Source organism: Tupaia chinensis, unplaced genomic scaffold (assembly GCF_000334495.1).
Source record: "Tupaia chinensis unplaced genomic scaffold, TupChi_1.0 Scaffold000682_1, whole genome shotgun sequence".
Classification (NCBI taxonomy): Eukaryota; Metazoa; Chordata; class Mammalia; order Scandentia; family Tupaiidae; genus Tupaia; species Tupaia belangeri.
The window spans coordinates 2,066,062-2,088,381 of record NW_006160205.1 but is presented as its reverse complement, the minus strand read 5'-3'; the positions used below and the strand labels follow the sequence as shown (position 1 = coordinate 2,088,381).

General features: G+C 38.1%; 1 protein-coding gene across 2 annotated transcripts in view; it reads left to right on the top strand.

Annotated features, from left to right (window-relative positions):
- The window catches only part of TAFA1 (TAFA chemokine like family member 1), a 593,415-nt gene that overhangs the window by 452,127 nt on the left and 118,968 nt on the right, over nucleotides 1-22,320 (top strand). Inside the window, exon 3 of one of the 2 annotated variants that reach the window (XM_006160360.1) lies at nucleotides 17,567-17,704. In XM_006160360.1, coding sequence (XP_006160422.1) covers nucleotides 17,567-17,704 — 138 coding nt within the window. Of the gene's footprint in view, nucleotides 1-17,563; nucleotides 17,705-22,320 lie in introns of both variants that reach the window. The other variant, XM_006160359.1, reaches the window with a different exon arrangement.

Sequence of the window (22,320 nt, the reverse complement as noted above, 5' to 3'; positions counted from 1 at the left end):
TTTGAGTCCTGGACCTGGCAGCTTGCTTTCTCGCTCTCTCTCTCTCTCTCTGGTCAAATTAAAATGAATAAATAAATCAATACATGAAGTTAAATAAAATCATTTTTAAAAAAAGAAAGAAAGAATGGTCTTTACCAGGGCTGGCCGGTGGTGTGGTGGTTAAGGGACTGGACTCCCACATAGCTGACCTTGGTTTGAGTCTCAGACCTGGTGACTTACTATCTCACTTTCTCTTTCTCTGGCTAAATTAAAAATAATAATAAATAAAATTAAATAAAATAATTCTTTGAAAAAAAAAGAATTGTCTTTATCTTTTTAAGGAACTGGAAAAAATCAAAAGGAGACTATTTTATGATACATAAAAATTTCATGAAATTCAAGTTTCAATTTCCATGAGTAAAATTGTATTGATATACAGCCACATTTACTTATTTCCATATTGTTTATGGCTGGTCTTATAATAGCAGAGTTTGGTGATTACTACAGGGGCCAGCCGGCCCACAAAGCTGAAAATATTTGTAATCTGGGCCTTTACAAAGTTTGTTGATCTCTAATCTAAAATATTGCTTGCTGCATCACCAGCAGAGAGAACCTTGAAGGGTCTTGCTCAGGAAAGAAAAAAGGCCAACATGATAATAATATGTGAATAATATGTGAAGTCCCTGAGCACCTGGTTGACAAGAACAGTTCACATGCTGTCTTCTCCTGTAAGGGGCCAGCAACCACCATAGCTGGAGAAGGCAGTCATTCAGCCGCCCTAATGGCTGCCACAGCTAACACAAATGAAAGCAGCAGTGTTGATAGCAACCCCTTGCATTGTTCTTGTAGTTTCGGCACTGTGCTGAGTGTGTTGCCCATGTTTACTGATTCAGTCTCACAGCAACCTCATCATGCAAGTACTATGGTTTCCCCCATTTTACAGATGGATGTGGAAACTAAGAATAAAAAGCTTAAGTTATTTTTCTGAGTTAAACACAGCCAATAAAGGGTGCAGGAATGTTGAAATTCAGTCAGTATGGCTCCAAAATCCAATCTCAGGCCAGGTGCTATGGCAATCATGAGTTCAGATCTATGGTTGGCCTGAAAACATGGCGGGAGTGCATACAGGTGTCCAGAATACTGAGCAACTGGAGGACTGAGAAGGGGGATTATCATGTGTCAGGAGCCGGTCAAGGATGTTCTTGGCTTTTCTCTCTCCCTCTTTCCCCCTCTCTGTCTCTCATACTCTCTATTAAATGAATAAATAAATAAGATCCCAAATGGTATGCTCTTTTCCATCCTATATTTCTAAACCTTATTAGACTTAAAAATTTTTTTTACACCTAAACCTTATTAGACTTAAAAAATTTTTTTTAAAAAGCAGCCATTGCTAGTGTAGAGCCATTTCCTTGCAAAAGCCTTAACTACAGAATTTTGCGGACACAAGCAAAATAATAATTTTAGTGTTTGTGTCACAGATTTACAGAATATTTAATAATTCACTTAGAAAGTTGCTAGTAATTAGCCTAGAGATGGGAGTATATCTAACATCTGTGGATTTGTACACGGGTCTCCTATGGGAACCAAAGCAGGGGCTTACCATTTATGATCAGTTTGTGATTCAGCAAGAGAACCCACCAATGGGCATCTGGCCTTAGAGTGAGGACGTGGCTCTCAGGGGACAGTGTTTTACAACCACTATATCCTATCATCCCAAATTTTATCTTAATCATTTTATCTTTACTTCTAAGTCAACTCAGAAATGTTCCATGGGCATGTTTTTCATTTAGCTGGAGGGAAAAAGTGTCATAAAATTGTTATAGTTTAGAAGCAATGGATTTCTGGATGGCAGGTGGTGTGATGGTTGAAACTGAACTCCTACATGACCAAGCATGGTTTGAATCCCAGACCTGATGGCTTGCTTTCTCACTCCCTTTCTCTCTGTGTGTCTCTCTATTCTCAAATTGAATAATAATAATAATGATTTGTTTATTATTATTAATTTAATTAAACAAATAACTAAATAAATAATTTAATAATTGTTAAAATTAAATAATGTTTTAAAGTGATCTATTTGAAGTTATTATGTTGTATGCATGGTTTGGTTGACTGTATTTTTATGTTTAGTAATGGAGTTCAGGTGTAAACACTGCCCATATTCCTTTTAACATCCGTTATACTGATCTTTGAAGGATAAGAGAAGAATCTCATTTTAAGAAAATAAAAGAAAAAGTTCATAATTATTTTCAGGCTTTTCTTCACAGCAACATAGAAGAAAAATTAATGAAGAAATTTGAGTAGATAACAGTTAAATAAGCAATGTAGAGCATACTCCGGCCCGTCATTGCATGAACAGTTCAGACAACTGGCGCCTTTGTCAAGATACTCTGGGAATCTGAAAGATAAATGCCCCCATTTTCAAGCATTTCTGAACTCTATTACTGCAGTAAACACTCATACCTGATGTAAGATTCTCCAGTGTTGTCTTAGACACTGGGTTTCACTTTTATATTGACAGCAACAAGACCCAGGTGGCATGGATGGTAGCACTGTGATCTGCACAGTGCTGGAAGTTACCTGACTGTGGGTCCAGATCCCAAGGTAACCTGAAACAGGCCAGGTATGCACGCCTGGGATCTGACTGGCCAGAGAACTGGGGGAAGGGATCATGATGTGACAGGCCTTGTCAAAGATGCCCATCTGTCTTTGTTTCTGTCTCTCTCTCATAAAAGAAAGGAAATAAATAAACTGAAAAAGAATAGTAGAAACAAAAATAGCAATGACAGCTCTAACTTATTATATACCTACTATGTGTTCATTATATGAATTACTGTTTATATAAGATCTCTCATGCTCACAATATCATGAGAAATCAGGGCTTAGAGGTTACACCTTGCTTTAAGTTGTCCAACTAATAACTCAGATGATGTCGATTATTTGAAATATCACTTAAGTATTTTTAACCTTTCATGTCAGTGTGTCACATAATGTTAGGAAAATGAATGTGGCCCTATGATTTGTTCATGTAAAATAGGGTTGCCCATATCTATTTTAGAAATTATTTTTATTTTCTCAGTCTTGGAGACTGGCAATGGAGATGGAAAACTTGGGATAAACTGTTCCCTAGCTAATCATTTGATCTTGGTTTAAACATAGGTTCAGGGGAGATCCAATGGGGATTTAGATTACAAATGTTGCATCCTGGCGTGGAATAAGAAACAAGGCTATTTCTTGTTTCATTTCCATTCTTGTTCTAATCACAATAGTAGAATACAATTTATTTATTTTAGATCATAGCCATGGAAAACTGAAGGACATTGATGCTGAGTTTCAGTTCCTAATGTCTTATATCCACATCCAGGGTGAATACCCACTTCGAGGTATAAACATCTCTTTCAATTGTTCCAGCAACCACACAGTCTTGAATGGCTTCCCTACTGGGCAATCAGTCACTTTCCAAGATTGCATTAATTTGCAATGTATTAAAGGTAAATCCACCTTTAGCAAGCAAATTTGGGGACAGAGAATGGAGAGATGAAGATGATATGTTCTTGGCCTTATTATTATTATTTATGATAGTGAGCACATATACGTGCATGAGAGAGAGAGGAAGAGAGAAGCAACCCCCACAGAGTTTCATCACACTATGACCCAGTATCTCAGCCCTCCAATTCCTCAGGATCATGGGTAACCATGAACACACTTGGTGTTTTTCAGGCTAGCCCAGGGGCTTAAACTCACATTCAGCCATCTGGCTTCCAGCCATCCAAGGCACTTACATTACCACTGCACCACATTGTCATTGCCTTAACAGAAATTCTCAAGTAGATTGGAGAGTAGTGCAAAAACAGTGTGGTGTTGCTTGTATGTCCATTATGTGGGTTCTCATACCTAATGGTACCTGAGTCTTCCCTGCTGAAAAAGAATAAAGCTTTCGTGGCATTTATGAAATAATAAGAAGTCAAGGATATTATTCTTGCAGCCTTAGTAGTGCATCTTTGGGTAGAATTTATTTCCATGCTTGTAGAGCACTTATTAAAAAGTATTTGTGCAGTAGGGTTGCAACATAGCCCACAGTCATTTTCTTCTATAAAAAAGATAAAGATGCAATCAAGGGGCTGCATGTTGAGTTGTTCATGCCGCTGCCTTACTTTCAGCAATCTTATTTCAGGAAGATATTTAAGTTAAAAGTAGTTTCCCAGTCATTGGCCTGGAGTGAGTAGAAAGATGAATGTGAGGAATGGTCTGGGTTGGTAAAAAGAAGAAAAATGGGCCAACCAGTAGCATGGTGGTTAAGATGGGGGGATGCTTTCTCTCTCTCTCTCTCTCTCTCTCTTTCTCTCCCTCTCACACACACACACACACACACACACACACACACACACATATGTACATGTGCCCTCTAGAAAATTATTAAAGAAAGAAAGAGGGAGGGAAGGAGAGAGGAAGGAAAGAAGGAAGGAAGAAGTGAGTTACATTTTTTCCTACCAGTAATCCTGATCTAGACAAAAATGATAATTCCAATAATATTAGTAGAATCTGAGTAATTTTTAGTACCTACTCTGGGCCAGGTATTATTATAGTCATTTTGCCTGTGCTTGCTTATTTAATTGTTATACCCCTTTATTCCTCAAAACAACCCTGTAAAGTTGACGCTATTATCTACATTGTACAGATAAAAGTTCTGAAATACAGAATGAAAAATAATAGGAAACAGCACATCTGGGACTTGAATCTTGGCAGCCTGGCTATAGAATATGTTAAGAAGTCAAGGATATTATTCTTGCAGCCTTAGTAGTGCATCTTTGGGTAGAATTTATTTCCATGCTTGTAGAGCACTTATTAAAAAGTATTTGTGCAGTAGGGTTGCAACATAGCCCACATACAAGTCATTTTCTTCTATAAAAAAGATAAAGATGCAATCAAGGGGCTGCATGTTGAGTTGTTCATGCCGCTGCCTTACTTTCAGCAATCTTATTTCAGGAAGATATTTAAGTTAAAAGTAGTTTCCCAGTCATTGGCCTGGAGTGAGTAGAAAGATGAATGTGAGGAATGGTCTGGGTTGGTAAAAAGAAGAAAAATGGGCCAACCAGTAGCATGGTGGTTAAGATGGGGGGATGCTTTCTCTCTCTCTCTCTCTCTCTCTCTTTCTCTCCCTCTCACACACACACACACACACACACACACACATATGTACATGTGCCCTCTAGAAAATTATTAAAGAAAGAAAGAGTGAGGGAAGGAGAGAGGAAGGAAAGAAGGAAGGAAGAAGTGAGTTACATTTTTTCCTACCAGTAATCCTGATCTAGACAAAAATGATAATTCCAATAATATTAGTAGAATCTGAGTAATTTTTAGTACCTACTCTGGGCCAGGTATTATTATAGTCATTTTGCCTGTGCTTGCTTATTTAATTGTTATACCCCTTTATTCCTCAAAACAACCCTGTAAAGTTGACGCTATTATCTACATTGTACAGATAAAAGTTCTGAAATACAGAATGAAAAATAATAGGAAACAGCACATCTGGGACTTGAATCTTGGCAGCCTGGCTATAGAATATGTGATTTTATCCATTACACTATAATGCGTCATACATGACTTTCCTGCCCAGAATGTGTCCCTTTTCTCTATATTTGTCTGTCTTCTACCTACCTCAGAGCTCTGGGAGAGAGCGGATGGTAATTTATTTAATCTCAAGCATAAACAAATCAAACAACCATTTTACCCTCCTTGACCAAAACATGCTTAAAGATCCATTAGTGTCTCTCCTGTCAATGATTTACAGACAAAGACACTTGGAGCTTCCTTCCAGTCCATTGGGTCAATAAAGCATTTTTAACACAGTCTTAAATATGTATTTCTGACATCCGCTACAATAAATTGCAAGAGAGCTATTTATAAGGCTTTAATCAGGAAGTTCTATAAAAGTGAATCTCAAAAAATCTGTGCCTTTTTCCTACATATTACAGCTTTTAAAGAAAGGAACCATTTGCAATGAGTTAAAAATGCAAGGATCCAAATAATCATGTCAGTCTTAACATTCCTTAGTCACATTTTATTCATTTCCTCCAAAAGTTGCCCTTGACTATAAGCACATTTTCTGGCCTGACTATTAATGAGGACTAAAGTTTCCTTATAGTTATTCTTAATTGCTATTTCATTTTTAGGTTATCTCACTTAGAATAAGAATCTTTTCCTCTGTACATTCTGACTCTACTCCAAACTAGTTCCAAGTTGATTTTTCTAGATGTATTGAAAGGTAACTTCTTCACAAAAGCCACATTTTCTGAAATTCAAGTTCATCTCCTAAAGTCACCACATGAGGAATATTCAGGAAAAGTTTCACAAAGGGGGATAATTTATATTTAATCTTTCTTTTTTATGGAAAGTCCCTCTCTTTTTTTTATTTCCCTTTTTTCTACCCTCTTACTCTATCCGTCCTTCTTCTGTTCTCTATTTTTTCCCTTTCTTTTTTTCCCTTCCATTATTCAGTCATCTAATCATTTAGTCCTTTAGCAAATGTACAAGTGCCTGCTATTAGGCCCTGTACCTAGAGATAAAGAAATAAGCAAAATGCATGAAGTATCTCATAATACTATCTAACCAACCAAATAGACTGGTTAGATAATTCTAATCTAATTATAGTTCCAGTAAGGAGTCATGGTGTGAAAGAGAAGTTGGCCTTGCTAAGATCTCAATGTAGGTCAAAAGTTAGTCTTTGAGGGAGAGGTTCATTCAACAGATATTTACAGACCAAACATGTGCCCGTTTCCACACTTAGTACTAGGGATAGTAAGGTGAAACAACAACATTCCTGTCCTTACCCTTTATAGGAAGACTGAGATGTTATGGAAAAATATCAAAATCATGGATTATGAATGTTTCCATGGAAGAATGATATGAATCGTAGTATCATACAGCAGTGTGGTTCAGGAAAGAACCTAAAGAAGACCTAAATGATGAGTACATGGAGACACACACTCACACATACAAAGGACAGGCTTTAGACTAATGTTCTCTTTCTTTTCATTTTTTTAAAGCAATTCTATCTAGTTTACACTCTCTCCTGCTATCTTTTCTTCTTCCCCAGAAAACCTGTTATGATCATTTTCAATTGCTTGGCTATTCTCAACCTTGGACATGAAGTTGTCAACACCAGAATATGCTACTGAATGTTTAATTCCCTGTCAAATAAACGGATTAGAAATTAGCGATTTCCCACAGGTGCCCATTCTAGACAGTTGACCCAGTGTACATCCCAGTGTGATCTTGTTGGTTGGTATGTACTGTTTCTTTGATGTCCAATCTGGGGGAAAACTCTTGTTTCTCATGCCAACCCTCAAACTTTTGCCATCTGCCTACCAGTCATTCCTAACCTCATCTTTCCTTTTCATCATGACATATAATTGTCATCAAAAGGGGACTCTTTTTAAAAGAAACATTATCCTCAGCAATTTATCTTCATCATATTCCCTCTCTTGTACAGGGCAAGACAGTGATGCATTGGGCTGGGAAGATGGAATCATTGCTAGGAGCATGTCGGACTTGGCACGGTTTATCATCTCCAGCTCAGGGAGAGTTGCTACTGCCAGCAATAATCTCAAAATGCTGTCCTGTTATTTCGTTTTTAGATATTCGAAACTCTTTTCCTGTTGAAAATAGATTTGATAGTGTGCTTAGAGCACTAACAAACCCAAGAGACAGAGCAGAAGAGAAGCCAGAGACATGCCCTGTGGAGTTTCTTTGTAGGGAACCTTCTTGTTACCACCTAAGCTATCAGGGGCAGAGAGATTGAGGAGTGATCAGTTTGCAGCTCTGTGGTTGAGGGAGAGCTGGGAAGTTAATATGCATCTACCACATCTAACTTTACCCAATTGGCTCACATCAGCCAGATGTTTACTGCATTTATATCCTAACCAGAGAAAATAATGGATGCCTTACGAAGCCATATTTAGGATTTGAGGCTAACTTCTCAGTTGTGTTTTCTACAAAGTGAAGACAGGAAAAATCATCTGAAAAATCTGAGGAGTATAGGCAACTTCCAGATTGACTTCTTTCCCATACAGTACTGTCTGCCATCAATTAGTAGGTTACTGGAGCCAGCAGATGTCATGGTAGTTAACACTCTGGACTCCCATATGGCTTTAAACTCATGCTGGGTGTATGTCCAAATCCCAAGAGGAGAATGGAGAAGGGATTGGGACACGGCCATCACCCCTGGGGGTTGATTTCTCACTTTCTGTCTCTGTCTCTTCAGCAAGCACATATGCCTTGTAGCAAAAATCTCTCCAAAAAAAATGGTAGTTTACCTCACCTATATTATTTGCTATTTCTGTAGATGGTAGGTAAAATCCAGAAAAGAGGATATTTTTCCAGATAATCTATAAGTGAAAAAAGGGAAGTTCAATTTTCTGAGCACATAAAGGACTTTGCTTTAAGAAATCATAGATCATCTTTAAATCTTTTTTACTTGAATTGAGATAAAATTCAGGAATGAATGGCATTGATGCCAAATAAAAGTCTGAAAGGCATTTATGTGACACATACCATTGTTATGATTTTCGAATAACCTTGGCAGTTAGGTTTGAAAGGACAGTTCACCGGGTAATTCTTAACATGCAAATAGAATAGATTAAAAGAAACAGATTTCTATTTTCCAAAAAGGTTATGACAAAACCATCTTATCCCTTTCATGGGAGGGTGGGGAATATGGGGAGAATTTTGGTTTCCTTTCCCTTTTTCCCAAAACAAAGCTTTGAGAACAGCAGGTCAAAGACACTTGTAGGACACAGATAAGGTTTATTATCTGTTGATGAGGCTGTGTATAATAGTCTCAACTAGGCTGGACTGAGGTGTATATCATGCTGGGTAAAGTCTCTTCACAATCTAAGTGATGTATAGTGACTTAATATATGAATAATAATAATAAAGCCATATATAACACATCTTTAAAAAAAGTTAATCACATACTTAACATACAACCCAGGAAGTCTATTCCTAGATATTTATTCGGTAGAAATGAAAGAATGCAAAGGATATTCAAAAAGTTTGTGGAAAATGCCTGTTATGAGACAATTATGTATGAATTTCAGTTCTTTGAACCAAATAAGCTTGTTCTTTAATTCCATTTTTCCACAAATTTCTTAAAGTCTCTTTATACAACCATACAAAGACATATGCAAATGTTCACAGTATATTATTTCTTATAGCCAAAAACTATAAATAATTAAAATGTTCATCAACTAGTGAATAAATAATCAAAATTTGGTGTATTCATGCAATGGGATACTATTGTGTAATAAATAGAAATGAATTACTGATACATGCTATGACATGGATAAATCTCAAATATATATTTAAAAAAGATCCTACGGCCAGTTTCAGGCAGTCTTGAAAACTCTCTCTCTCTCTCTCTCTCTCTCTCTCTGGGGTTATAATAGAAATTGAGTAAGGGGCCATATTTTGCAAGCTTACTCTACTATATCAATGACATTGACCTTCTCAGCTACACTCTACGCTATGCTGTTTGAGCATGCAAATGTCCACAACAGATTTAATATTCATGTTTCATTCTGTCTGATCACTCATCTCTCCAGGCATGAAATACAAGCTGTGGAGAGTTAATAATCTGCTAAATAAAGTTGTTTTCACATTTTCCTTACCTGAGGAATCCCTTTGAAGAATAGACTATTTTGTGAATATAAAGGATAAGATAACTAGCAGAGCAATGTCCTTTCCTCCAGTGAAGTAACTGAGCCCTCTAAGATAATCCATGGAGCCCCACAAAGCATAACTTGCACACAAAGGGCTATAGATGTAAGAGAGCCTTCCCTATCAAAGATCTAGTATTTGTATTTTGTTGGCACAAACCAATGGACCAGGGTTCTATAGTCAGGATAGATCAAAAGGTGAAATTGCTATGGTTGACTATGGTTTGGTTAGTCATAAATGTAAACATTTGGAATCATGAGATTTGGGTATACTGGGTCTTATAAATGTTGAGGTCCTAGGAATCCCCATGTCCAAACCTAGTTCTGGGCATTGTTGCACCTAAGCAGTAAGTGTATTGAAGTCATTGTTCCTCTTATCATTCAACTCAAACTGAGCCTGTTCTTGAGAACAGCATCTACCCGATTTCCCTTGTGCAAATCCATGATCTGTGAGCCCAAAGAGGATATGGCCTGGGGTCACTGACTTTATTTACAAGGTTTTAGTGAAGATGGAGCTTTTGTCAATTCGCTGTTACTAAGCTCTCCTTCCTTTTCAGATAAATAGTAGCATGTGCTTCAGGATGGGTCTGAGGAAAGAGGACTCTGTATCAGGTCAGAGGATTTGAGCTTCAGTCTTGATGATAAAACACCTGGGCTTTGGTACTTGCTAGGTAAAACACTGACAAGTTTTAAAGTTGTTAAATTTCTTCTTCTGAAAGAGGAGGATAATCAGAATCTCATTGGGCTTCTGTGTCCATAAAATGAGTTGAGGGGTTATATTGTATCTCCCATAGAGTCCTGCTCATAGGAAAAATTTGATAATGAAGTCTTTTAGTCCCATGATTAACATCCAAAATGCATGACTATGTCACCTGCTCTGAGTTTGCATCCTTGCTGGAAAATGGGGATAATAGTATTTCTATCCCTATTTTTAAACCATTTAGAAGATTACATAAAATATGTACTGCAAGTACTTCTTAAACCCTGATAGTGTCAGATATTGTTTAGTACATAAAGTGACAGGAATCTCTTACTTTAAGAACTTGCCTTCCCAAGAGCGACATACAAAAAATGAGTAAAATAAATAAATAATATGCTGTATAAAAGTTATAGGTGCTCTGGAGAGGAAGGAGACATGGATCAAAGCAGGGGAGTGCATGAGTGTCAAGTAAAGGATTTGTGACTTATTGGGTTGTCAGAAAAGTCATGACTTATTTTTTTTTTTGGAGAGACTTTGGCTATAGGGCATGTGTGTTTGCCAGAAAGACAGAGAGTGACAGAGAGACAGAAAGTGAGAAATCACCCCCCAGGGGGTTGGCCATGCTGCAATTCCTTCTCCTCTAGTCTCCTCTTGGGATTTTGGGTATGCATGCTCACACAGCCAGTGTGAGTTTTAAGCCACTAGGTTCAGAACTAGAACCATGGTCGACTATGGGGGAGGGAGTCCAGTGACATAACAATTACAACATCTGCTGATCCCTTGTTTTTCTATGGAAAAATGTTTTAGAACTTTTTGGATGACCCAAAATTTTAAAAAGAGCAGTTGTGTGCTTCTGATAGAGTCATATTTGAACAAAGATGAAGAAATGAGAGAGAGAGAGAGAGAGATCTACTGAGAGAGTGTCTCAGGTAAGGCAGAGGCCCTAAGGAAGGGTCACGCGTGGCATGTGGAGGCGACAACCAGCAAGGTGACTAGCATCCCTGCAAGAAAAAGAAGGAGGAGGGAGTGGTAGCAAATGAGGTCAGAGACACAACTGGGTGTAGAATACCAGACTGGATACTCAACCTGAGTAACCATCCTAAGTAATGTGTCATACTTCCTTCTGGGATTTTTTCCATTAACAAGGAATGAGTTCTTGTGACAAGATGCAAAAAGCATAGGTTTTGGAGTCTAACAGACTGCTTATACTTTGTGATTCTGAGCAAGTTCTTCAACTTTTCTGTGCCTCAACTTTTTATCTGTAAAGTGGGGACAATACCTTGTAAAGTTGCTAGAGTTTATAATCCATGTAGGTAAAATGCCAGACACAGCATCCAGCACTCAAATGAGAAATCAACATATGGCATGCTCTGAGAATACCATGAGACTATTCTGTTTGTTTTGCTTAAAAAAAAAAAAACAAAAACAAAAAAAAAAAACACTCATCTCTAATAGTGCTATGAGGGACAGGTATTGGGTACCCAGTGGCCACCTTGTTACCCATGTTATTTAACTCCATATAGTAACTGAGGTGACCTGGCATGTCTATCATTGTGACTATTGACTTGAATGTGAGTCAAATTAAATTCAAAATAAGACATACCTAGGAGCTTTCATACCTTGTGCTGTATTCAGTCATAAATATTGCTCTAGTCCTATAATAAAGCCAAGTGGTGATTTAAAATGAGTTGTGTTTTCATGAAGTGTAGAACTAGCTATTACTGACTTGACTGAAGGTATTTGTAACTGACAATTATAAGCTAAAGCACATGATTGCAGGTATCTGGGCTGAAGGGTATAATATGCGATTAACCCTGTTCCATTAACTCTAATCCCAGTGATGGGCATGAAGGCGGTGAGATATTCTTCCATGATGTAAGTTCAGGCCTTCTAACTTCCTGCTCATTGTTTTGCAGTGGCCATTTGGTTCTGCTGCATTGCTGCCTTGCACTTCTCCAACCCCTGCAGCATACAGATGCCAGGGTAGTTGCCCTGGAGCAATCCCTGAGTCACATCAGTCCTTGGCACCATCCATACCTCCTTGTAGCACTGAGGCTCTCCCAGGAGAGGGAAGCCTTCACTGATTTAATCCTATCTCACAAGTGCAAGAAACCTGTGTGGCATCTACTCTAATTTAATGTCTTAAAGTGCTCCTCAGAGAAATGGCTAATTCTAAGATGAAGGTAGAAAAGACAATATGTGGAGGGTGGTGGGGTCCTTCAAAAAGTTCATGAAAATATTTATAATGAAATAACTGCATGGATTTCACGATTTGTTTGAACCAAAATAATTTTATACTTTAATTTCATTCTTCCATGAACTTTCTGAAGGCCTCTAGTATATATTGGGTTGTAGGAAAAAGTCATGCCATTTGTTTTTATGTTTTTCTGTGCAAAAATGTATCATGACTTTTCTGATGACCCAATAACATGAGATTTCAGCAGCTTATAGGTCCAGTAAAAAAAAAAAGAAAATGCTAAAACCGAACATCAAAACAGCCCACAGTCATTGGAATGTGTCAAAGGAACACAGAAGCCTACTGAAAGAGCTCACAGTGGCAGAAACTAGAACATTTTGAACAACTAACTAATTAACATAGTGTTGGATTATAATAAAGAGCATAAAGTAAATATCCATGAGTCCCTAGTGATATAAAAAGTGATTAAATGAATAAAGGGGGATAAGAAACAAATATCACATGCAGAAGAATTTTAAATAATTCTGGCAGATATTGAAATTTTAAGGAATAAAAAATTGAAGCACAAGTTCTGGCTCATTAGATGCAACTATACATATTGACCTCCTTGCAAAGAATGCTCTGTAGAAACGGGGGCAGGGGGAACCTGACAAGCACTACCTGGCCATGTGACAAAGGTCAACATCAACAGTGATGAGTCATGTTAATAGCATGAGCCCTTGATATGATGTGATGAAGATATAACTTAATTTCCATGATCTTCCTTCAAAAACACAAAAACTCAGTCATACTATAGGAAAGGCATAAAACAAATACCAAAAAAGAGACATTCTACAAAATACCTGACCAATACTCCCCAAACAGTCATGGTCAGTAAAAAGTAAAGAATAGTTGAGGGAACCAGCAGTTAGCATAATGGCTATGTCACTGGACTCCCACGTAGTCGACTGGGGTTCGCGTCCCGGACCCGGTGGCTTCAAACTCACGCCGGGCACATGTGTGTGCGTGCCCAAGATTCCAAGAGGAGAATGGAGGAGAAGGGATTGCGGCATGACCATCCCCCCTGGGGGGGGGTGATTTCTCGCTTTCTGTCTCTATGTCTCTCTCTGTCTGGCGAGCGCACACGCCCTATAGCAAAAAACCTCTCCAAAAAAAAAAAAGAGTAGTTGAGAAACTGTCATGGCCAAGAGGAATTTAGGAGATAAGACAATTTACTGTAATATGTTATCCTTGATGGGATCTTGACACAGAAAAGGACATTGGGAAAAAGTTAAAGAAGGGACCAGCAAATGATGTAGCTGCTATGTTGCTGGACTCCAACACGACTGACCACAGTTTGAGTCTCAGACCTAGTGGCTTGAAACTCATGCTGGGCACATGTATGTGCATACCCAAAATCCTGGGAAGAGAATAGAAGAGAAGAGATTGTGTTATGGCCATACCTCCTGAATAGTGATTTCTTACTTTTTCTCTCTCTCTCTCACTCACTCACTCACTCACTCTCTGGCAAGTACACACTCCCTAAAACAAAAACCTTTGAAAAAAAAAAGTTAAATCTGAGTGAAGACTAGACTTCAGTTAAGAATAATGTATTGACTCTGTATCAATGAAAGATGTTAATTAATAAGGGAATAAAAATAGAAAAGAATAGGGTGTGCTATAACTGGATACACTCAGTATTCATAAATTTTCTTTAAAAATCTTCAACTATTCTAAAATATAAAGGTTTTTTTTTATTTTAATGCCTCAGACCCCCACATGAGGAAAATGCCTCCCCTTCATCAGCATCAGATTTTTTTTTCAGAGTAATTTTATTTTATTTATTATTACCATTTTTTAATTTGACCAGAGAGAGAGAAAGAGAGAGAGAGAGAAAATGAAGTTGAGAAAGCATGACACTGGGCCTGGGACTCAAACCACAGTAGGCCATGACGAAGTCCAACACCTAACTACCATGCCATCTGCTAGCCTTCATCAGCATCTGTTAAAGCCCTACCTTTCAACTCATAATTTAGGAAGCATTCCTGATCCTTCAGAAAGGATTGGATCTCCCATCCTTGTCCTTGGCACTGAGTACTTACCTATGACATTCATGTCACTTCATTCACCTAGTCATTCAGGCATTCAGCCAATGGCTGTGGAGCACCTGCACCAGGGGTTGACCATATGGCTGTGAGGAGACAAGCGATGGCTCTGACCCTGACCAAGCTTACACCATGCCTGGGGACACAGATGCAGATAACTAAGTATGAGGAGCTATGTCGGTGCAGAGAGAATGACCAAAGACAGAAGAGAGGAGGCATACTCCAAGAACTGACCTTTCCATTGAGCTCTAAGGAGAGTTAACTAAGTAAATGCATTTGTGTTGGGGTAAGGGAGTTGGAGAAGTAGGGAGTTGAACAGGGTATCCCAGAGAGACCATGTTTACAAAGTTTCTAAGACAGAAAGGAGAATGGCATCAGCACATAAAAAATAGTATCCAGACAATTGGATATTATTATTCTAGGTGGCACATGTGGAATCTTTACTGTGTCAGGCCCACTGTAACCCCTGGACCTATATTCTCTTGAGTTATACTTGCACAGCCCTGCAATACAGGTGTTAATATTATTTCTATTTTATAAATGAGGAAACTGAGGTACTCCATAAGTGACAAAGCTGAGATTTAAATTAAAACAGATGGTTTGAAAGCCTGGTCTCTTCCCTTGCATGGAGGAAGGCAGAGTTAGCCTATCTGAATGAAATCAGCCAGTCAGGGTCATTGCATATGTGTGTCTTTTGTGTTAGACCAAGTGTTCTCAACTTCAGCACTATTGATATTTGGGGCCACATCATTCTTTGCTATGAGATGCTAGCCTGAGTATTGTGGGATGTTTCCTACTTGCAAGATGCCAGTAGCTCCCTACTGTTACCAGTGAAGACAACCAAAAATGCCTTCAGACTAAACAAATATTGTTGGAGTGAGGGAGTAATATTGGACCCCATGCACTGCATTGAAACCACCATATTGCACTATAAGTTTGCAGAAGACAGGCTGAAGTTGTGACTTTTTTCTTCTTCCCTCCTTTTTACTTTCCCTTGATTCTAACATTTCCTACGTGCCTCTCATCTGCATATGGGATGCATACACATCTCTTACAGTTTGCAACACAAAAACTTATATATGATGGTTGTTAACAAATGCTTGATGAATTTCTGCCAACTCAAACCTGAATGCCAAAAATTCTAACTGTTATGGGCCCATTCTGGTCAAATAAAAAACATCCTTCCTGAATTCAAAACTTGACAATGGGAAATGTATCTAGTTTCTGGTCACTTGGGGGTATCTTTTGTATCCCTGGAAATCTGACTTTGCTGGAGTCGTTCAGGGCAGAGAGAGGCTGACCTGTAGACAGACCCGGGGGCTCACCTGCTAAGAAACCTATGAGGAGGAAATATGTTAGTTTGTCAGTAAATGTTGGCAAATGCAAGGATGAGCTGTAACAATTAAGCAGAGCCATATGCCTCTGTCTGTAGTTGGAGATGCCATTTGAGACACATGCTCATTTTTTCTGATAATTCTTTTTCATTTATGGATGAGATCTGAATCTGGAAAATAACTTGTGTCTAGATTTTTTATTTCACCCCCTTGAAAGTGGGCAGGCTGGGGGAGGGAAATATGATTTCTGGGTAGTTTTTTGGCCACCACATTCTAAAATGCCACTTACTCACTCATCATTAGTGGGAGTTCAGAGAATCTTTTCTTTTTTATGATGTAGTTATATACTTACTGGCACTTTGAGTTGTTTACAAAGTGCTGTTTAGTAAAACAGGTATATTAGAATACTGTCATTATCATAAGATTTCCTTTTTAAAAAATTATATAGTTTAGTATCTATGTACTGCATAGAAAACTCCTAGAGTTTTGACAAGAAAATGTTAACAGTAAATTTTTCTATGCAATTAGGACTCTTAATTTCTTTGTACTTAATTTAATGTTAGAAGGTCTAATAGCAGGGAGGGCAACTGTAGATACTAGAAACAGTATAGGAGTGACTAGGTAGGGAGTGAGAGGAAGGGATCAGGAAAAATAAATAAATAATAGCTTAGAGAATCTTAAATACAAAGATAATGTGGCAAAGAGCTCCCAAAATAGGATGGATTTAAGTCAAGTAGCATCTTTATTGGGATCACTGCCTCTCATTGGCTACAGCCCATAACTGTCATATCTCGAAGTCTCTTCATTGGTGCTTTGTTGATTGGAAAATATAGTCACTTCTTACTTAATGACTACTTGGACTTATCAGTGTGGGGAATCCTTTTCTCAGTCTGTGTGAGTCTTGTGAATTCCCTTTCTAAGTTTTTGTCTCATCCTGCTTGGTTAGTATTCACTACGAAGTGTTCACAGTCGTGCAAGGCTACACATTTCACTTGTACATTTATACTTTATTGCCTACCCCTAGTAGTATTCAGAAGAAAAATCATTACACTGATGTACTGGGTCATCAGAAAAGTCATGATGCACGTTTGCATAGAAAAACAGAAAAATATCTCAGGACTTTTTCAACGACCCAACATATTATTGTGCTGTGCGTTTTATTATTTTCTAGTGTTTATCAAATGTGTGTTTTTGATATGGATAGAATGATATTATTCTAGTATGGTGTATATGACATCTACTGAAAAATGCATACCCTGTGGTGCCACAACACACCATAAGACTTTGCCTTTAAGCTCCTCGCTTATCAACCAATTAATTTAATGATCTAGTTTTAGAAACATAATTTGGTCATTAAGTGAGGAGTTCCCATATGGTACCATAATGTTTGTCTTCTCCAAGATAATATATCATGAAAGAGAACCCCTTAGTACTTATACTTCATGGAAGCTAGTTCTAGCATGTCAATCCCTTTCCCCAACCCCTCTACCATATTCCATCAGCCTGAATGGCCACTGAGTTCCTTCTCATCAGTGTCCCTGTTCTTCTTTTGCCAGAAGGAGGGACATGTGAAGTGATAGCAGCACACAGATGTTGTAACAAGAATCGCATTGAGGAACGGTCACAAACAGTAAAATGTTCCTGCCTACCTGGGAAAGTGGCTGGAACGACAAGAAACCGACCTTCCTGTGTCGACGGTAAGTAGCTGATAATTTTCTTTCTCTTTAAGTGTTCTTCTAGGTGTCCACTATACATCATGCAGTTTTTCCTTTCATCTAAATATAGTTCAGGATAATGAACAAGGAACATTCAAAGTGCTAGAAAGTCATACAGATAACAGCCCTCAGTAAAAAATTTGAATTCCTGTCTCTTTGGTGTTCGGTTGGAATGCTTCTACCCACTAAAACCCATGTTGAAATCTGGTTCCATTGTGGCAATGTTAGGACCTCAGGGAGATGACTGGACCATGTTAGGACCTCAGGGAGATGACTGGACCACGAGGGCTGCCCCCTTATGGGTAGCATTATGGCTCTATAAAGGGTGAATTTGGCCCCCTGTGGCCCCCTGGCCCTTCCATCATGTGATGACATAGCAAGAAAGCCGTCTCCAGATGCCAATACTTTGATCTTGGACTTTCCAGTCTCCAAAACTGTGAATTAATAAGTTTCTGTTCATTATGCATCACCCAGTCTCATGTATTCTATTATAGCAGCACAAAAGAGGCTAGGATATCTAACTAGGGGGTTTCAGGAAACTCCCTTTTGACATAGTTTTAGAGAGGAGTATGCTAAAGGAATTTTCTCAGGTCCATAAATTTGAGATTTCAGCTCATTTAGAAAATAATTGTGAATCAAAACTATTTAGAAATGATGATGGTAATAATAGTAAAGGTAGTGACACCAAATGCCATTGTAGGTGCTTTAGATAAATTCATAAACAAATAGAATTTCTCTGCATGCTCACCATGTATCGAGCATTCTGCTAAACACTTCTCATGCATTATTTTACTTATTCCTTCCAACAATCTCATAAAGCAGTATATTTGTTCTTTATTGCTATGTAGAAATTACCCCAAAATGTAACAACTTAAAAACAGCAAACATTGGGATCAGCTGATGGTATAATGGTTATGTTACTGTACTCCCACATAGTCAACGGCAGTTCGAGTCCTGAGCCTGGTAACTTAAAACAAGCTGAGCCCGTGTGTGTGTGTGTTCTCAAAATTCCAGGAGGAGAATGGAAGAGAAGGTATTGTGATATGGCCATTCCCCCTGGGGAGTAACTTCTAACTTTTTGTCGCTCTGTCTCTCTGGCAATTGCACAAACCGTATAGAAAATATTTTTCTTAAAATACATACACACATAACAAAACAGCAAACATCTCACCATTCCATGGACTAAGAATTCAACTTAGCTGAAAGATTCCAGTTCAGGGTCTCATAAGTGATTATAATGAAAAAAAAAAAAACAAAACAAAAAAAACTAACTGTTTTGTGCTAGAGAAAGGCTTTAAGATGAATCACTCACACGGCTTTTGTCAGGTGGCCTCAGTTTCCTGACATGTGGACTTTTCCAAAGGGCTTGGTATTCTCACAACATGGTGACTGGTGAGTAATCCAAGAACACAAAAGAAACTACTTGTCCCTTATGAATGGCCTCAGAAGTTGTCTTTCTTTACCTACAATGTTCTATTGATTATACCAGTTAGCCCTGTTGACCTCCACCTTTAAGACAATTTTCTATGCTATTGTCAAACACTGAGTCCAAGGTTCAAAGGGAATAAAATCTCTGTCCCCATTTTTTTATCTTTCATAATTTACACCTGGGTGCAAGTTCATCTTCAAATTCTTCAGTTAAAGAAATCAGAACTCAGCGAAATGAGTCACTTACTCAGGATCCTAGTGCAGGATTTGGAATCCAAATGTCTTGACTTACAGTCCATTGTTCTTCCTCTAGATAGAGATGAGAAAGGACTCCTTGAATATTCATGTTAGGTATTTTCATTATGAATCAGTAAGTGGTTAAAAAAAAAGAAGCAATCTCAAGTTAATCCAAGTCGAGGGGAATTTAAGTAAATACAGGAATCCTGCAGAACTAATTATAGGAAATTTAGCTAAACCTCGTGAGATTTGTAAATTCATCAAGCAACTGACACGTTTTCTTTGTTCATGGGACATGCTATTTCTAACCTCTTTTTACGTCAGTCTTCTACATGGACTGGTTCCTTCTTCAAGGGTTTTCATTTTTACTCCCTAATAAATTAGGAACTGATACAAAGTTTTTATTTTCATAGTACTAACTTTGATCACACTTAATATGATAGTGTAGCTGCTGCTGCTGCTGCTGCTGCTTTTTTAAAAATGTATTTATTTATTTATTTTGGTACTTCATGATAGAGCATGGACACATGACAGAGTGGTGGGGGAGGGAGAGAGATGGGTATCCTCCATAGAGTCTGGTCAACCCATTCTTCCAGTCCTCTTGCCCATAGAATCTAGGATACATAAGCCTGTACCTGGTGTGTTTCAGCCTGACCTGGTCACTATTAGATATCCTGCTTCTCCCAAGTAGCTTATTACCTCTGTGCCATAAAGTCACCCCCATTTATTTTATTGTACTTTATTTTTAATTTGAATTTTTTATGATAGTATAGCTTCTGTGGACAAATATACTTGGCTTATACTTCCTGTGTCTTAACTATATTTTCTGTGAAGATAAACCATGATTGGCCCAACGTAGATCAACATGTCAACTTGGCCCAGTCAGCCATAGCCAGAGTGGCAAGCTCCTGTGACATGCTCAGTTGCCCGTTCTGTACCATGTGAAATTCAAGCTATCTTTAAAAAGATATTTTAAAAACCAAGTTTAGGAATTCATAGTGGTCCACGATTCTCAATTGGGATAAATTCCCCAAGGCATCGTTTGGTAATATCTGGAAATATCTTGGGCCTAGGCATTTGTCACAACTAGAGGGTGTCTACTGGCATCTAGTGGGTAAAGGCCAATGATATAAAACCTACAGTGAATAGGGCAACCTCCCTTCACCGAAACAGAATTATCCAGCCCAAAATGTTGATGGCGCTAAGGTCGAGAAAGCTGTACCGTGATTAGTTACTTCTTCTAAATTTCAGTTGACACAGTGAGGCATTTCTAGTGGAGGGAAGGCAGGCAGCTACATTGCAAAGGCCATTTCACCCTCTTCTAGGAGATAACTCTTGGCTCTAGAAACTAATGAGCATTATAAAACATAAAATCATTATGGTTTCTCAGTTCTTTGCCAAAGAAAGCACTGAGGCTGTTAACTATAAATCTCCATTTTGTTTCCAGTTCATTTTTATCTCTAATGATCTAGGAATAGAATAGCCTTCAGGATTTGGATATAAGACACAAAGAGCAAGGCAGTGGCTGTGCTGGCAGAGGGGACAATGGCATATGGCCCTAGGTTTTGTGAGCATACGCCAGTTAGTAATAATTTTATCTCAGGACAAGTTTGGTGACTTTGGAAACTCTGTACCCTTTATCATCATTGGTTCAACCCAGAGAGCTATAGTCTCTATCTTCCACACAAAAGTCAATAACGTATTCTTTCATCTCAAACTAGTTATTTATATTTTCAATATCCTTCCCTTCATCCCAAATCTTTACATTCCATTGGCATGTATGAGCATGTATGTAAGTCTATGTATCACTATGATCAAAGCTAGTTTTGTGGCCTCAATCTCTGTATGCAAAATTAAATATGAAGTGTGGGTATAAATTAATTACAGTGCTGTTATTAAAATCATAAAGTGAGAAATTAGACACAAATGAGGAAAATCTCAGCTGTACCTATTACTAATGGCTTGACTTTGGGGCAAGTCGTAATTGCTTTCTAACTTCAGTTTCCTCATCTGTAAGTGAGAAGAATAATCGTTTCTACTTCATAAGGTTGTGATAAAGATTAAGAAAATCGTGTGTATAAGGTGCTTTTCACAATATCTGGGTCCCATCAAGTGCTCACTAAATGACAGTATCTATGTCTTGTCTTACTAAGTGTGGATGTTGCTTAGACAGACACAGTGTTTTACGAAGTTTTATTTCATGGTACTTCAACACTTCTTTATCCTGGATATCACTAATGCTGCTAAGTCCCACTTATCATGCTCACTATAGGAATTTTGAAAACTACAGAAGCACATTCATACGTTAATGTTACCCATGATGGCATTGCTCAGATTATCATTGCTTTGTGAGAGAAAGTGTTAGTGTGTTTCCCAGGCTTAGCCGCCATGAAAGAGCAAACTCAGCTTGTAGCTGTTTTATGGAATGAAAATGCTTCAGTAATGTTTTTATTGACTGCTCGTTCTACCTGACACATGATGAGTATTTCCCAAGGTAATACATATATTGCTTTAAAATATTGTTAATAGCTACATAGGCTTTTCAGAGGTAGATACACTACCACTTATTTAACTATCCTCTCCGCTTTGGCACATTTACAATGTGTTTCTCATTCCCCGTTTCAGTTCCTATGAAGAGACACCGGGTTCTCTCAGTCACAGCAGTTGATACTCTATCCACCACATTTGTCCTAAACACATTCAGTCTTATGTAGTGCATTTCCCATGGTAAGTGTTCCAATTGCTGTTATTTGCTTTCCTCTGAAATTGCAGGTCAGTTGTCTTCTACAGTATTTTCAAAGATAGAGGAAAGCTATGGTTTTAAAAGAAGCATATATTGGATTGCTTTAAGATTCAAAGTCTGAGAACAGATTATTTCAAATGAGACAGAAATTTTGGAGTAAAATCTTAGCAACTTACTCAAAAGTATAAAG